The following is a 16,849-nucleotide window of genomic DNA, read 5'->3' on the forward strand; positions in this document are numbered from 1 at the left end:
GTATTGTCCAGTGCTCATGTCAAAGAATGGCACATAGTAGGTGCCAGAGATGTTGACCATTATCATGATCATACCAAAATAAATACCAAGATACCACATAAAAGTTTCATTTCTGCCGTAAATATTATTGTTACCAACCCGGGTTCTTGGCCTTCCCCCATCAATAAAGATTGACTAGAGGCCAGACAATGGCAGCCCACTCCAGTACTCTTGCCTGGAAAATCCTATGGATGGAGGAGCCTGGTAGGCTGCAGTCCATGGGGTTGCTAAGAGTGGGACACGACTGAGCGACTTCACTTTCACATTTCACTCTCATGCATTGGAGAAGGAAATGGCAACCCACTCCAGTGTTCTTGCCTGGAGAATCCCAGGGACAGGGGAGCCTGGTGGGCTGCCGTCTATGGGGTCGCACAGAGTCGGACACGACTGAAGTGACTCAGCAGCAGCAGCAGCAGCAGAAGCCAGACAAGATTCTGGCAAGACTTTATTGGGGTCCCTGCTGCAGCAGTGGGGATAGTGAGAACAAACAACAGGTGCCCTTGCTTGCTTCCCAAGGTGGGGTGAGCTGGTTCCTTACATGGAGTGAGGATCAGGAGTGTGTCCAGGGGTGAGGCTGGAGGGGTGACTTAGGTGTTTTGCCCACCTATTAGGTGGTGCTGTGTGCAGGGGGCATGCACAATACTCTATTTTCACTCCTGATCCACTGCTCTTGCTCCATGCTCTTCCGAAGTGGCAGCTGTTTTTGTTTTTATTTTCGGTCTCTTTGTATCTTTTGGATCCAGAATTCATCCCAACTGTGCATACACATAGATATTTTTTAGTCCCATAAAAGTAACTTTATGAGACTCTCTCTTTAGTTCCTTTGATTTTGTATCTAAAGGAGAGGTGAGTCCAGGTGCCAGCACTGCAGCGAAGGGTCTCAGGACCCAGCCTGTCTCAATCTCAGGATGCAGCATGTTTTGTTTCTTGATCTTAATTATCCCAAAGCTTCTAGGGAACCACAGTGATCTCAGGGTCTGCACATTCACAGCCAGGGAGAGGGTTGACACTTACCCGTGCTGACGCCCCCGGTGAAGATCCAGGCCCCAGTGGTCATGGCAGCCTTGATCAGGCCTTTCCCGAAGACCTGCTTCAGCTTGGGCTGCATCTCAAAGTTCTGAAGGCCCCCATGCACGGATATTAAGAGCTTGGGGAGCTCCAGCTGCCAGTCTCTCACCATGAGATGAAGCAGCGAGTCTGGCTTGGTGTCGTAGGAGACCCGGATATACTGCAAAAGAGGGTGTGGCCCTCAGCACCCTTTCTTGGGTCTGACTCTCATGTCACTGTCACTCCGGTTCAAGTGACAGCCTCCTGCCTTTCTCTCTGGCAGGGATCTGGGGCCCTCTGTGCAAGTCCGTGGCCACACGATGGGAAGGAACACTGGAGGGTTGCCAGATTCAGCAAGTAGAAATATAGAATGCACAGCTAAACTTGAATTTTACATGAACAATGGAACATGTTTTAGTATATGTGTGCTTCCTGCAATATTTGGGGCATCCTTAAAAATTACATGTTATCTATCTGAAATTCAAATGTAATTGGGAGTCTTGTATTTTACCTGGCAAACCTTATCTTTTATTTTTTCATTGCATTGTTCTGTGTGAGTGTTAGTAGCATCAGACTCTTTGTGACCCCCTAGACTGTAGCCCACCAGGCTCCTTTGTCCATGGCATTCTCCAGGCAAGAATACTGCAGTGGATTGCATTTTTCATTGCCTTAGGATGATTTATTTTGTCAAAGTTCCCAGCCAATTTTCCTAGTATCAGAACTTCAGTAATGACAATAATTAATACTGAGAGGAAAAGGAATCCTGAAATTGTCCAATACTGAAAGATATTACTATTAGCAAAGATTTATTTTAATTATTTAACTAGTTTGTTAAAAATTATGTGCATTGCAAATAGGTTCATCTGTACCATTTTTCTAGATTCTACATATATGCATTAATATATGACATTTGTTTTTCTGTTTCTGACTTATAGCAGAAAATAACACAATATTGTAAAGCAACTATACTCCAATAAAAAATATTTTTAAAGTACATAACCCCCAAAAAATTAAGTACTGTCACACACATGCACAAATATCTGCAAATTAACAAATTTGTCAGAAATTTGTAGAAAATTTGTAGAAACAAATTTGTAGAAAATTAAACCAAAGTTCAAAGGAAACACATTCTAAAATTTCAAAGCAAAGACCATGTATAGTTCTAAACAACAATTGAAATACTTCTTCACTGTATCTAGCATTCATAGGAGCAAGAAATTACTCCAGATTGATTTTTTTTCTGGATACTTTTTGTTCATTGGAAACTTCTAGGAAATATGCCTGCTAGGTTTACAAAAATTTTAGAGCAACTTAGGAATTTATCTACTTTATGTAAAGCTTTTTAACAATTGGTCATCATTGGGCTATATTCCATGTGCTCGTGATCAGTTGCTAAATTGCATTGTTCAAGCCAGGGATTCCTCCAAACCCATGGAAGAAAGTGAAATCCAGTCTAATCCAGTGATAGTCAACTCAATCCCCCTCCCCTTCCCCCCCACCCAAATCCCAAATCTCAGTCTTCCTGGACCATCTTTCTTTTACTATTGAATCAAAAACATTTATAACAGGTCAAAGCTGACTGCAGTAAAGTTCTGCGCATGCTTATGTGCTCAGTCACTCAGTCGTGTCCGACTCTTTGCGACCCCATGGACTGTAGCCCACCAGGCTCCTCTGTCCATGGGATTTCCTAGGCAAGAATATTGGAGTGTGTTGTCATTTCCTTCTCCAGGAGGTCTTCCCAACCCAGGAATCTAACTTGAGTCTCCTGCATTGCAGGCAGATCCTTTACCACTGAGTCACCGGGGAAGCCTACAGAATCCAAGGTGTGGGGGAGGGATAAATGGGGAAATTCCAGTTGACATTTACACACAGTACTATACATATAATAGAGAACTAATAAGGACCTCCTGTATAGCACAGGGAACTTGCTCATGGTCTGTATGGGAAAAGACTGTAAAAGATTGGATATACGTATATGTATAGCTGATTCACTTTGCTGTACACCAGAAACTAACACAACATTGAAAATCAACTGTAGTCCGATAAAATTTTTTTTAAAAAAGGTCCCAAGCTGGCTCAGCTGGATGCGGGACAGGATGTCTTAGAGGGGATGGGTGCTGGAAATGGGGCTTGTAACTGATCTCGGGGCTGGACCTTTCCCTCAAGGTGAAGAAGAGGTTAATAAGTCCATGCACTGGCCCCTGTGAAACGCCTCTTTGTGTCCTGGCCAGTAGGCAGGGAGCCCTTCTGGAGGACCCAATGCTATGGTATTTGCTTGGAACACTTCTGAATTTTATCTGAACAATGATGTTGGGCCAGTGAAATAGAATAAAATAGCAAAAATGGCCTGACAGGGACCGTGGGAGTATTATTTAGAATGGGCTGAAAGGGATCCCAGTGCTGCCGCCTCCCCTCTCTGGCAGGGCTCCTCAGAAAGGCAGAGGGCACTCCCTGTTTACATGCAAATGTGCAAGGCTGCCGTCTTCTTGTCTTTTCGGACCAGCTGAATGCCCGCCAAGGGAGGCTGGGCTTGGACTTCAGAGAGAAATATTTCCAGGCGCTCCTCACCCATGTAAGGGTGGCTCAATGCCTGCAGTTATTTAATAGAAAAGACAAAACAAAGCCCCAAACAACCCTAAAAACCAAATGACATAATTCGTCTTTTATCCCTGGAGATGGAACAGTGTCTTTGTAGAGTCCGGCTGGACTGTGATTCTTGGTATAGATTTAAAGCATATTGTGTTTCCCTGGTGGTTCAGTGATAAAGAACCCACCTGGCAATGCAGGAGATGCATGTTCGATCCCTGATTCAGAAAGATGCCCTGGAGAAGGAAATGACAACCCACTCCAGTACTCTTGGGACTTCCCTCGTGGCTCAGACAATAAAGAATCTGCCTGCAGTGCAGGAAACCTGGGTTCAGTCCCTGGAGGAGGAAATGACAACCCACTCCAGTATTCTTGCTTGGCAAATACCATGGAAAGAGGAGGCTGGAGGGCTACAGTCCAGGGGATTGCAAAGAGTCAAACACAACTGAGCACAGCACACCATGTGTTCTTTATCATAGTGCCCAGTTTCCAAATTTCATGGCTAAAAAGTGGAGTGTGCAGATATATTTCTTGTCTTTACAATGAAAACTCTAGGAAGATTGCATCACACTCTTGAAAGAAGACCCAGGTATCTTCGGTCTCAGAGTCTGGGAGGCTGGGCCTCTGATGGAGGCTGTGGCTTAATGACACCCCTTCCCAAGGCTTCTCTTACCATGGCTTTGTTGGAGTATCCGCCACCCTGGAATTCAAGAATCCCATAGGAATCTGTGGGGTAGCTCTGGGTGTGTTTGCCAACAGACCATTTTTCAGGATGAACTTCCACCAATTTGTTTTCCTCTCCATTTTTGCTGGCTGTTACACTTGGCAGAGGGGGGATGTGTTGGTTGGTGAGCTGGCCACAGCAACACCTGAAAACAAAGACAAAGCTTGGTCTTTCTAGAACATTCTCCTCCTAATGATGTGTTAACCTGAATAGAAGCAGGCTAACACCTTCCTCATCCAGCTTTAAATGGGGACAGAAATACCCCTTATGGTGTCCTTTTCCAGATAATCATTGCATATCTATTTTAAACATATTGGATGACCACCCTTTCTTACTGAACACATCTTAATTCTTTTTTTTTTTTAAGGATTGTTGTATTTATTTTACATTTTTTATTTATTTATTTTTGGCCGTATTGGGTCTTTGTTGTTGCATCCGGGCTTTCTCTAGCTGCAGTGAGCGGGGAGTACTCTATAGTTAAGTTGAGGACTTCTCATTGCAGTGACTTCTCTTGCTGTGGAGCATGGGCTCTAGAGCACAGGCTCAGTTAGTTGTAGCACAGGGATTTAGTTGCCCCACGAATGTGCGATCTTCCCAGACCAGGGATTGAACCTGTGTCCCCTGCAGTTGGCAGGCAGATTCTTAACCACTGGACCACCAGGGAAGTCCTTTAATTCTTTTTGGTGTCTTGACAACATGATTACGGCCACCAATCACTGAGATTCTGTGACAAAGGACACTCACTCTCCACCCACCCCCCCATATAGAGTTGACCCTCAAGGATGTTTCAGTATTGCTAAATTCTTCCATTGCTTTAGTAAAACATTTCTCTACACAAGTTAACATTGAAAGTGTATTTCTTTTGCTGCTCATACTTTCGGTGTCAATTCAAAGAATCATTTGCCAAATCCAAGGTCATAAAGATTAACTTCTATGTTTTTGTCTAAGAACTTTATAGTTTTAGCCCTTACATCTGATATGTGATAGATTTGGAGTTAATTTTTATATGTGATATGAGGTAGGGGCTTAAAGCCATTCCTTTGCACCTCGATGTCCAGTTGTTTCAGCATCATTTGATGAAGAGACTAATCTTTCTCCATCAGGTTAGATAACCTTGCCAAAAAATCATAGACAGGTCACAGACAAGTGGGTTTCTTTCTGGACTCTCAGTTCTATTACATTGGTCTTTATGTCTACCCTTATTTTAGTACTACACTACCTTGATTAGTGTAGAACTGTAGGAAGTTTTGAAATCAGGTAACATGAGCCTGGAGAATCCCAGGGACTGGGGAGCCTGGTAGGCTGCCGTCTATGGGGTCACACAGAGTCGGACACGACTGAAGTGACTTAGCAGCAGCAGCAGCAGCAACATGAGCCCTTCTACTTTGTTCTTTTTTATAAGACTGTTTTGGCTATTCTGGATCCCTTGCAATTCCATGCCAATCAGTTTGTCGATTTCTATAACGAAGTCAGCCAGAACTCTGATAGGGATTACATTGAATCTGTAGGTCATTTTGGCTGTCTGCATCCTGACAGGAGTTTATAGCCCAGGTGACTCTCTGCTTAATGACTCACATGGAGAATAAGTTCTGGGCATCCTTGACTCCTCCTCCCTTTCCCTCAAACACCAGAATAGTTGCTGGCAGCTGGTGGACAAGGGATATTTTGAATAACGTCTTAATTATGGCTTCCAATTTACCTGTTAGGGTCTTTAGTGCTGGGAATGACAAAGATACATTCTCGTTTGCAAAAGGTTTTTTCTATCCAAGCTTTCTGTCCCTAGAAGAGGAAAAAAGTGGATATTAGACTGAGATATTCCCAAACCAACCTCAGAATTCATTATTTTACTTTTATAAAATGAATAGTAACGGTGAGTCTGCCCAAAACATCTGAATAAACACCTCCAAGAACGGTGAATGCAAGCCTTTCAGGATCTTACCTCTGGTTCCTTTTAAGAGAAATGGCTCAGAAATATGCTTTTGTGGTTTCCGTAGGGCTAGGAAACCTGTGCTTTGCATGAAAATCAGAGTCTACAGAAGGGGAATGATGGTGCCCCTAGAGCCAGCCAGTGCCCTGCGGAGCCTGGTGGGACCTGAGTTATTGGAAAAACTGACAAAATTGTCCAGTCTCTGACCAGGTCTTTGTTTTGTTTTATTTTTCCTTAAGATGTGTGTTTGTGTGTGGACCATTTTTAAAGTCTTTACTGAATTTGCTACAATATTGTTTCCATTCATGTTTTGGTTTTTTGGCCACAAGGCATGTGCGATCTTAGCCCCTGAACCAGAGATGGAATCCATGTCTGTTGCATTGGGAAGCAAAGTCTTAACCACTGGACCATCAGGGAAGTCATTCTGATCAGGTCTTCGACTTGCTGTCAAGAACCTGGTCTTCTCTAGACTCCCAGGCCCCATTGCACTATAGTCATTTTATAAGTAATATTTCTAACTGGTGCTCAGATTCACCAACTGTTATTTTTATAATTAAAAATATTGAAGATTGTGAAGAACTGGGGCCTCATGTAACATTGATGCTGGGGCTGAAAATTGGTACATTTACCATCAAGGGTAATTTGGCAATCATTTGTTGCAGTTACAAAGCTTATATGTTTTCACTCGCCATTTTTTAGGATTTTATTCTGCAAATGTGCCTAAACAAGCTGACACAGGCCCAAGGCTATTTACTGCATCACTGTCTGTGATATCAAAAGGCTGGGAGTCACCTACTGCTTATCAGTAGGGGATTATTACCCAAATCATAGAATAGTCATCAATGCAATTCTTTGAGAAAACAAAAAAATTTTTTGAAAGAGAATAGGATGTTCTTGTTCTATCGATAGGGGAAAATCACTGAGCTATGGTAAGTGAAAAAGCAAGCCACAGGATAATTTCTAGAAAATAGACACCATGTATGGGAATGATACCCCACGAGCAGCTGGCAGTGGCTCCCCCAGAGGGAGACCTAGAGGCCTCAGAGACCTGGGTGGAAAGGAGGCGCCCATAGCCTGGTGCCCTGCTCAGTTTTTTTTAAGATTTTATTTTTTGTTAAGCTTAGTGAAGTAAGCCATAAAGAAAGACAAATATCGTATGATATTGCTTTTATGTGGAATCTAAAAATGTGATGCAAACAAACTTATTTACAAGACAGAAATGGACTTAAAGACACAGAAAACAAATTTATGGTTACCAAAGGGGAAAGGTTGGTAGGGAGGGATAAATTAGGAGCTTGGGATTAGCAGATGCATACCACTATATATAAAACAGATAAAAGATAAGGACCTACTGTATAGCACACGGAACTATACTCAATATCTTGTAATAATCTATAAAGGAAAAGAATGTGAAAAAGAATATGTGGAAATTCCCTGGTTGTCCAGTGGTTAGGACTCAGTGCTGTCACCGTGGGACCTGGGTTCAATTCCTGGTCAGGGAACTAAGATCCCACACACTGCACAATGTGCCAAAGATACATAGATATAGATACAGATATCTGAATCATTCTGCTGTACACCTGAAACTAACACAACATTGTAAATCAACTACACTTCTATCTTAAAAATTTAAAAATTAAAACTTTATTTTTTTTAGAGCCGTTTTAGGTTTACAACAAAATCGAAAGGGTGGTACAGAGATTTCCCATAAACTCCCTGCCCCCCATCCTTATCAAAGTTCTCCACCAGGGTAGTGTGCTGCTGCTGCTGCTGTTGCTAAGTCGCTTCAGTCATGTCCGACTCTGTGCAACCCCATAGACGGCAGCCCACCAGGTTCCCCCTTCCCTGGGATTCTCCAGGCAAGAACACTGGAGTGGGTTGCCATTTCCTTCTCCAATACATGAAAGTGAAAAGTGAAAGTGAGGTCGCTCTGTCGTGTCCAACTCTAGCGACCCCACGCGACTGCAGTCTACCAGGCTCCGCTGTCCATGGGATTTTCCAGGCAAAAAGTACTGGAGTGGGGTGCCATTGCCTTCTCCCCAGGGTAGTGTATTTTTTACCAAAGTCGAATCTACATTGACAAATCATCACCACCTGAAGTGGATAATATGTGTTATTTCACTCTTGGCATTGTACAGTCTATGGTTTGACAAATTAAAATGACTTCTATCCACCATTATAGTATCATACACAGTATTTTCTGCCCCAAAAATCTTTTGTCCTCTGCCTATTCATCCCTCCCTCTTCCTAATCTCTGGAAACCACTGAATTTTTACTTTCTCCATAGTTGCACCTTTTCTAGGACGTTGTATAGTTGGAATCATCCACTCTAAAGTCCCTTTAGGTTGGCTTCTTCCACTTGCATGCGTGCTAAGTCGCTTCAGTCGTGTCTGACTCTGTGCGATGCTGTGGACTATAGCCCTTCAAGCTCCTGTATCCATGGGATTCTCCAGGCAAGAATACTGGAGTAGGTTGCCATGCCTCCTCCAGGGGATCTTCCTGACCCAAGGATCAAACCTGTGTCTCTTATGTCTCCTGCATTGGCAGGCAGGTTCCTTACCAAGCAGTGTCACCTGGAAGCCCCTTCTTTCACTTAGTTGTATTCCGTTAAGCTTCTACCATGCCTTTCTGACAAATAACTCTTTTTTTAGTGTTGAATAATATTCCATGGTCTGGATGTACCACAGTTTATTTACCCATCTACCCTCTGAAGTTGGTTGCATCTAAACTGTGTCAGTTCCAAATAAAGATGCCATAAACATCTGTGTGCGGTTTTCTGTGCAGGTTTAAGTTTTCCCGTTTAAAACTCTGAATGATGGAATGTATGACCTTGGTGTGTGGCCATCCCTCAAGTGTGCCATAGACCCTCCAGGACCTGTGACTAATAAATCTTATTCCTCCAAGTTCCCTTGGTCTTGGCTGAAGTGTATTTTGCAATCAGAATAAGAACCACAAAGGCTAGGGCAGCCACATTAGTCCCAGAGGGGTGATGTCTGTGGGGCTCCCTGCGGTGAGGCCTGGGTGAATGCCCTGGGCATGCCTAGCCGGGCTTCATTGTCTACAGGCTGAGACCAACATGGTTACACAAAGTACAGAGTTCAGGAGACTGGGGATCACTGGGGATCATCGGCTGACCACACATGTACATATATGTATATTTATTTCCTGGTTCCATCCACCAAAAGGGCCTAAAAACACTCTGACAGAAATGAATATACTTAGTGTGCAAATATTTGTTTCTAAACAACATTCTCCACTAAAAAAAGCCAGGGCTCCTAGGACAAGTGACTGAATCCAGATCTGGGGCAGAGAAAGTACAAGAAGAGCTTGGAACATCTTGTGCCAGAAAGTAAGGAAGTGTTTACTTTCCACTTGGGAACTTGTCAGAAAACACAGAACCCTCTTTGAAAGGGTTCTCACTGGCTTTATCTGGGATGTGAGCATGAAACTAAATGATCACAATAAAGAACTGTAACCCTTTGGCTGAAATAACGATCCATGAACTCACAATGGCATAAATTTATACACAAATAAATGTATAGGGGAGATGGGAAATCTGTTTCTTGCATTTTTTAGTCACCCTCCCAATGCAGGGGGCCCGGGTTCCAGCCCTGGTCAGGGAACTAGATTCCACATGCCACAACTAAGACCTGGCACAGCCAAGTAAATAAATATTAAAAAAAAATAAAGAAAATAAAGAAAACCAACATTGGGCAACTGTCAAGAATCTTTGTTGAAATCTACATGCCATGGGTAAAGGACTGGAAAGTAACAGTACACTTACATAATCTCAAGGCATCTCCCACAGATATTTCTTAATCACAAAGGGGAAATGAATAACCTGACAGGTTGGGGAAATGAATAACCTGACAGGTTGGAGAAATCTGGTGAATACCACCTAAAATAAAGTGAGCTGTTACCAGCAATGAAACGAATATTCACCATGAGCCTCTAGATGAAATGCAGAGAAGAAAAATTGCCTAAAATGCAAAATCTGAATCTATAGGGAGGAAACTTTAGACAACCAAATTGAGGAGCATCCTGGAAAATAACTGAAATCACTGACCTTTAAAACTCCAAAGGCCATGAAAGACAAGTAAAGGCTGGGGAATGGTCACAGGAGCTATAGAGACATGACCTTGGAACACCCTTCAGTCTTTTGCCTCATCTTCGGCCCCGCCCCCTAGTCCCGCCCACCCTTTCTGGCTCCCACCCTCTGATCCCTCTCCAGGCCCCACTCCCTCTAATGGCTCACTGACCCTTCCTCCCAGTGCCTCCACCCCACCTCTGCATAAGAAACCAACAAGTGGGCCCTTCACAGAAAACTGTTAATGACCAGGTATGGGAAATCAGGGGAGCTTCCCAGGTGGCACAGTGATAAAGAATCCACCTGCTAATGCAGAAGACTCAGGTTCGATCCCTGGGTTGGGAAGATCCCCTGGAGGAGGAAATGGCAACCCACTCCAGTGTTCTTGCCTGGGAAATCCCATGGACAGAGGAGACTGGTGGGCTACAGTCCATGGGGTTGCAAAGAGATGGATACAACTTAGCGACAGGGCACACATGCATGCATGCATGTGGGAAATCAGAAAGCCAGGGTCTAGCCCCTTGGAAAACTAGGCTCAGGACCCTGTCATCACAAGGTGGACGAGCCATCTGCCCTGCAGGGTCTCAAATGCTGAGGTGGGTAAGGAACTGGGCCGGCAGTAACATGCCTCAGACATAGTCACATCTATTCTGTCACAGGCAGTATTCAAACGCCCCCACCACCCAGTGCCCCAGGCACCTTTCCTGCAGGTGCAGGGCATCTGTGGGCCTCCAGGGGCATCAGCCTGGCATCTGCTCCCCCAACTCAGGAGGGGGCTTTTCAGGGCTTTTCAGCCCAGCACTGACTCTGCTTGTAGCCATGGGCGAGGGTAGCAACTGGTATCCACACAGCTCCAAGCTCAACCCACTTCCCTCTGCTTCACCAAAAATCCATTCTTTTTCTAAGGAAAAAGCTAGCATGTGATTACCATACTTTCCCTGAGGAAAGAAAGGCTTTGCTTTAGTATTAACTCTGAATTTTTCCTGTTCTTTTTTTAGTTTAGTTAGGAAGAATCCAGTTCCAAAATTCCAGTTGCTGCTTGTTGTTGTTGTTCAGTCACTCAGTTGGGTTCGACTATTTACCACCCCATGGACTACTGCAGCATTCCAGGCTCCCCTGTCCTTCACTGTCTCCTGGAGTTTACTGCAGGCACTCCTGCAGGGGACGGAGCAGGACTGTGGCTCCTGTGATTTTTGTGGGAGATTCATATCCATCAAGTCTGTGGTGCTATGTTACTGCTTAGTCTCCAGAAATGTTCTAGAATCTTCTGAGGATGAACAAGAGGTCCCGGAAGTCACTCACTGTATGCAGGCAGTCATGCTTCACAGGGTCTAGTTTCTGTCAAGAGGCCCGGGAGGGAGGCTCTCTGGCTCCCTGCTCCCCAGCCCCTCTGGCAACCTATTCCTACACACCCTCCCTCTCTCATCTGACCCTTTTCCTCCCACAAGAATCTCAGAAGCCACAGCCCTGCTTGGTCTCCTGTGGGAGTGCCTGGTGGAAGGGTGGTGTTCACTGTCCCCTGGTGACTAAGGGGTGATTCAGAAGCCCAGGTGGAGTGTTGCCAGGGATTCGGGCAGCAGCCCATCCCTGGGCCCCTGAGGGCAGCTGGGCACACAGAGCAGGGAGTCACCCAGGTCAGCTCACGTTGCGCGAGCTCAGTCTCAGAGGCAAATTCAGGTGAGAGGCGATGGGTGGAGGGCCCCTCGGTAAACAGTCCTCCCAGCCCTCCAGAGGATGCCCCAGGCTGAGTCAGGCCAAGGGATTAAGGAAAGGCACGTGGACCGAGATGAAAGGAAGCAGAGCCTCCTGAGGTTCATTCATAAACCCTCCAAGTCCCCCCAGCCCCTAGGCTAGATCCCGCTCACTCATCTGAAGTAGTCTCTTCCATCACAAATAGTTATTTTATTTTATTTTTTTAACAGAAATTGAGAAGCATTTTTTTTTTCAGGGTAGAAGTGGTTATTTGAAATGCCTTGGAGCAGGGTAATAGGAACCCCTGTCCTGGGGAATTGGCTCCCATCTGAAAGAGCGCAGGAAGCTGAGTAGGGGAATGTGGGAGCACTGCCCACCACACTGAGCTGCAACTTTCCTGTCTCTGAAAGGGACACTGCTTTGCATAGTTCTGAGCTTCAACTGGGATGATATTAGTGCAGTATTTGGGAAGTCCTACAGGAGACGCAGGTTCAATCCCTGGTTCAGGAAGATCCCCTGGAGAAGGAAATGGCAACCCATTACAGTATTCTTGCCTGGAGGATTCCATGGACAGAGGAGCCTGGTAGGCTACAGTTCATGGGGTCACGAAATAGTCGCACATGACCAAGCAACTAAAGGGGCACACACACACACATAAATGGAAGTCCTGGTCATTCCAATAGCCCCCCCTCCCTTATCTACAGAGGTTACATGCTAGGACCCCAAGTTGATGCCCAAAACCCAGACAGGACCAAATTCGGGATATACTATGCCTTTTCCCATACATACACACCTATGATAAAGTTTAATTTATAAATTAGGCACAGTAAGAGATTAACAATAACTAATAATAGAATAATAACTAATAATAAAATAACACAAATGAACAGCAATTCCTAATAGTAGAAGAAAAAGCCTTGCCTGGTCTGTCCTCTAGTCAATTTCTCTTACTTGAGGAAGAAGGTTCAGTAGCAGGCAGATGGGATATTTGGTGGTGCTGGCGGGGCTGGGAAAGGACCTGATGTTAATGGGGATGGAGGAAGGGGAGGGGCCTAATCGCGAACCTAAGTTCCTGATTGGTGGAGCTGGGTGGCTGGGGGTGCAATTTATGGAGGTGGGGCCACGCAGGCCCAGGCCTGAGGAAGACAATCCAGCCCCCTGCAGTGAACACCTCAGGCTCCAGGCACCCACTGGACCTGCAGGGAGGGAAAGGGGTCATCTGGTTGCATGAATGAGACCCAGGGTATAGTGATATCTAGATAACTCTAGATAATGGAAATCAGAGAGATTGCTGATGGAGAGACTACAGGAAGTAGAGAGGAAGGCGTCTGGCATTGAGTCCCCAGGAGCAGGGGAGAGGGCTGGGGACACAAGGTCTGGGCGGTGGAGGACAGACACAGTGTCTCAGGGGCCTGCTGAGGATCATGTGTCCTTGATGGACTAACCAGGTTTGAGGGAAGGAGGTCAGAGGCGGGCGGGTTGATGGCCCTGCCAGCTCGTCTTTTTGTTTTGTTTTCAAAGAAAGGAAAAAAAAAAAAAAGTATCTGCTATTAACAATAAAAAGCCCCAAGTAACGTTTGTACAACCTGGGGAGTAGCCACCAGATCTCACGATCAGGACATTTGCTGGACTTTCATGTGGATTTAGAGCCAAGTCCTGAGGCGCTGTAGACAGCCAGCCTCACCCTGCACCCCCACCCCCATCCAGAATAGGGGTGGCATCAGGACCTTCTGGAATGGGTTCATGTGGATGGGGAGGGGCCTCTGGGGAGGTGTAGGTGGGAGGAGCAGGGCAGGGCACAGCCTGGAGAAGGCAGAGCTGAAGTGGGGGTGCCCAGGGAAGGTGGGGAGGGTGGGGCTGGGGCGACAGGGCAGCCTGGTCTGGGCCTCAGGAAGTGGCTTCAGAACTAAGAGCTGGTTTGCTGCTGGGTGAGTCTCTGTTTACTCAGTGGCCCTGCTTCTTGGGCCAAAATTAACAGCAAAGGCCACAGTGAAATGGTGATTTGTGGACCAATTTAGCCAAAAGAAACCGCTGGTCTCATGTGTCTATTTAGAGCAGACGTCTTGCGCTCTCATCCAGGGCTGCATGGGGCCCACACGTGGACTTGGTTTGACCTTTGTATCAGGAGGAGAATTCGCTGCTGTTATTAACTGCGAGAGAGGTCCCCGTGTGAAAACCTTGACCTCTGGCTGCCCTGCACTGCCCTGGGGATGTGGGAACTCAAGCTGACAGACCTCCCGCACAGCTGCAAGAGGCGTTGAGTCCCCCGACACAGGAGAGATGAAGAAAGTGCTCTTGAAGAGGGGACAGCAGGACAGGGAAGAATGCCAGGACTCCCTTCTCTGCTGTGATGGGCACAGTGATGCCCGCTCAAACCTGGATGCATTTGGGGTGGGGGCCATGCAGAGACCATGGGCTCCCTCACTGTGGTTTCACAGATGAGGAAACAGGCAGTGGAGGAGTTAGGACTTTGGTAGGGGCTCTGGGAGGTGATGATTGGATGACTGACTCAATGACTCAATGGACATGAGTTTGAGCAAACTCTGAGAGATAGTGGTAGACAGAGAAGCCTGGCATGCTGCAGTTTATGGAGTCACAAAGAGTTTGACACGACTGAGTGACTGAACAACTGGGAAGTTAGGGGGCATTGAGACATAAGACACAATGACATGGTGAAGCCACAAGCTTGGTCAGTCTCATGGCCAGGTGGCCGGCCTGACTCCCCTGCATGGCTCTGTCCCACATCTGTCTTCTCTGGCAGATTCAAAAATTTTTCTCCAAAATGGGCGGATGCTTTTGAGGTCCTCCCTTTAAGGAGGATAGAGAACAGAACTATCTCTATTTTGAATCCAAAAAAAAGTTGTAGTAAGATTTTTCTGGCACGATCTAGCTGTGCAAGAACCAACCTTGAGGTGTAAATGTTGAGTTCAACATGGCAGTCATAGAACATCTTAAATCTGGCTGGTCTGAGTTGGGATATGCTGTGAATTTATGTGTAAAACAGCAAGTTATCATTTGCCATGTCTAACAATGGACCTTAGAAAGAAAAGTGGGGACTTCCCGGAAGGTCCAGTGATTAAAACTTCACCTTCCAATGAAGGGATGTGGATCTGATCCCTGTTTGGGGAGCTAAGATCCTATGTGCTTTGCATTACTGTCACCCCACTCCTCCCACCCCAAAAAAGAAAGAAAGAAAGAAAAGAAAAAGTGTTTGGGAGGATTTTTTCCAGGTGGCTCAGTGGTAAAGAATCTGCTTGCCAATGCAGGAGATGCAGGAGAAATGGGTTTGATTCCTGAGAAGATCCCCTAGAGAAGGGAATGGCGACCCACTTCAGTATTCTTGCCTAGAGAATCCCATGGACAGAGGAGCCTTGCAGGGTACAGTCCATGGTGTCTGTGAACACAACTGGACTGTTGTTTCTACACAACAGTCAGACACAACTGAGCTACTAGGTAGAAACGCATTCAAAAACAGACAAAAAGTATCTCACTAATACGCTTTTTATGTTGACCACATTTTGAAATGATCATATTGGGGATATATTGAGTTAAATATGTTTTTATATTTCACTAATTTTTTTTAACATGGCTCATTTTTGTTTGGATACAGCTACTCTACAATGTACAATGATGTCTGGGGACAGATCTCTCTGCATATTAATACATCCCTGGTGACTGTCTTTTTAACGGAGGTGTTTAAATGTTGATTGCCATTAATGTCTAGGACAAGGACTGGGTCTCATTAGTCCTCTGGATGAGGGCTTCTATTTTCCCAGATCTAGAACTTTAACACACACACACACACAAACGTGCACACAGGCACACAAAATTATAGGACATCTTTAAAACATTTTCAAACAAAGTAAGAGAGAATTTTCTAAGAATACCTAGTGCTCCAGGTCAAGAGGACTGTAAGTTAATAGAAAGTCTGCTTTGTTTTCACTTAGTTCAGAATGAAGACCAACCACTTAAATGCCTGCACATCTTTCTGTGCCTTGTACTTATCAACTTTGCAAAGTAAATAAATGAAGTTTCAAAGGAGCCAAACCCAACACAAGCCCTGACTTCTGCTGAAAAATAACTAATAAAACATAAACCATGACAGCAAATACCCTCGGCACTGGTTGACATTTCCAGTTACATTTTCTGGGGCCTAAAATACATGGCAGGGAATGATCACTTTATGGGACAAATATCACTGCAAATGCCATGAATCAAAACTGCTGCTTGAGGGGCTTCCCTGGGGGTTCAGTGGTAAAGAATCCTCCTTTCAATGAAGGAGACATGGATTTGATCTCTGATTCGGAAAGATCTTACATGCTGTGGAGCAACGAAGCTTGTGCTCTAGAGGCAGGAGCCACAATTACTGAAGTCTGGGTGCCCTAGAGTCCGTGCTCTGCAATAAGAGAAGCCTGAGCGCCGCAACTAGAGAGTAGCCCCCACTGGCCACAACTAGAGTGATGCCCACACAGCAATGAAGAGCTATCACAGCCATAAATAAACAAATCAAATTATATATATTTTATATATTATATATATATAAATATTTTATATAAAAATATATAAATATATTTTATATATTTAAATATATAAAATTATATATTTAGTTATATTTAAATATATATTATATATTTATATATAATATATATATATATATTCTTTTTTGCTCAATAGTTTGCTTTTGCAAACTAAAAATTACATTTTTGTAATTTGGTGAACATTCCCAAAGACAACCCTTTCCCAAAAT

The 16,849-nt window shown here is 44.8% G+C and overlaps 1 protein-coding gene across 1 annotated transcript in view; it reads right to left on the reverse strand.

The window, feature by feature from the left end:
- The window catches only part of TRPM1 (transient receptor potential cation channel subfamily M member 1), a 100,756-nt gene that overhangs the window by 56,268 nt on the left and 27,639 nt on the right, over positions 1 to 16,849 (reverse strand). The window contains exons 2-4 of the mRNA XM_059879304.1: positions 6,096 to 6,175; positions 4,346 to 4,541; positions 1,054 to 1,267 (exon numbers count right to left, since the gene is read on the reverse strand). Of these exons, the coding sequence (XP_059735287.1) occupies positions 1,054 to 1,267; positions 4,346 to 4,541; positions 6,096 to 6,175 (490 nt within the window). The remainder of the gene's footprint in view (positions 1 to 1,053; positions 1,268 to 4,345; positions 4,542 to 6,095; positions 6,176 to 16,849) is intronic.

This window comes from Bos taurus, chromosome 21 (assembly GCF_002263795.3).
Source record: "Bos taurus isolate L1 Dominette 01449 registration number 42190680 breed Hereford chromosome 21, ARS-UCD2.0, whole genome shotgun sequence".
Lineage (NCBI taxonomy): Eukaryota > Metazoa > Chordata > Mammalia > Artiodactyla > Bovidae > Bos > Bos taurus.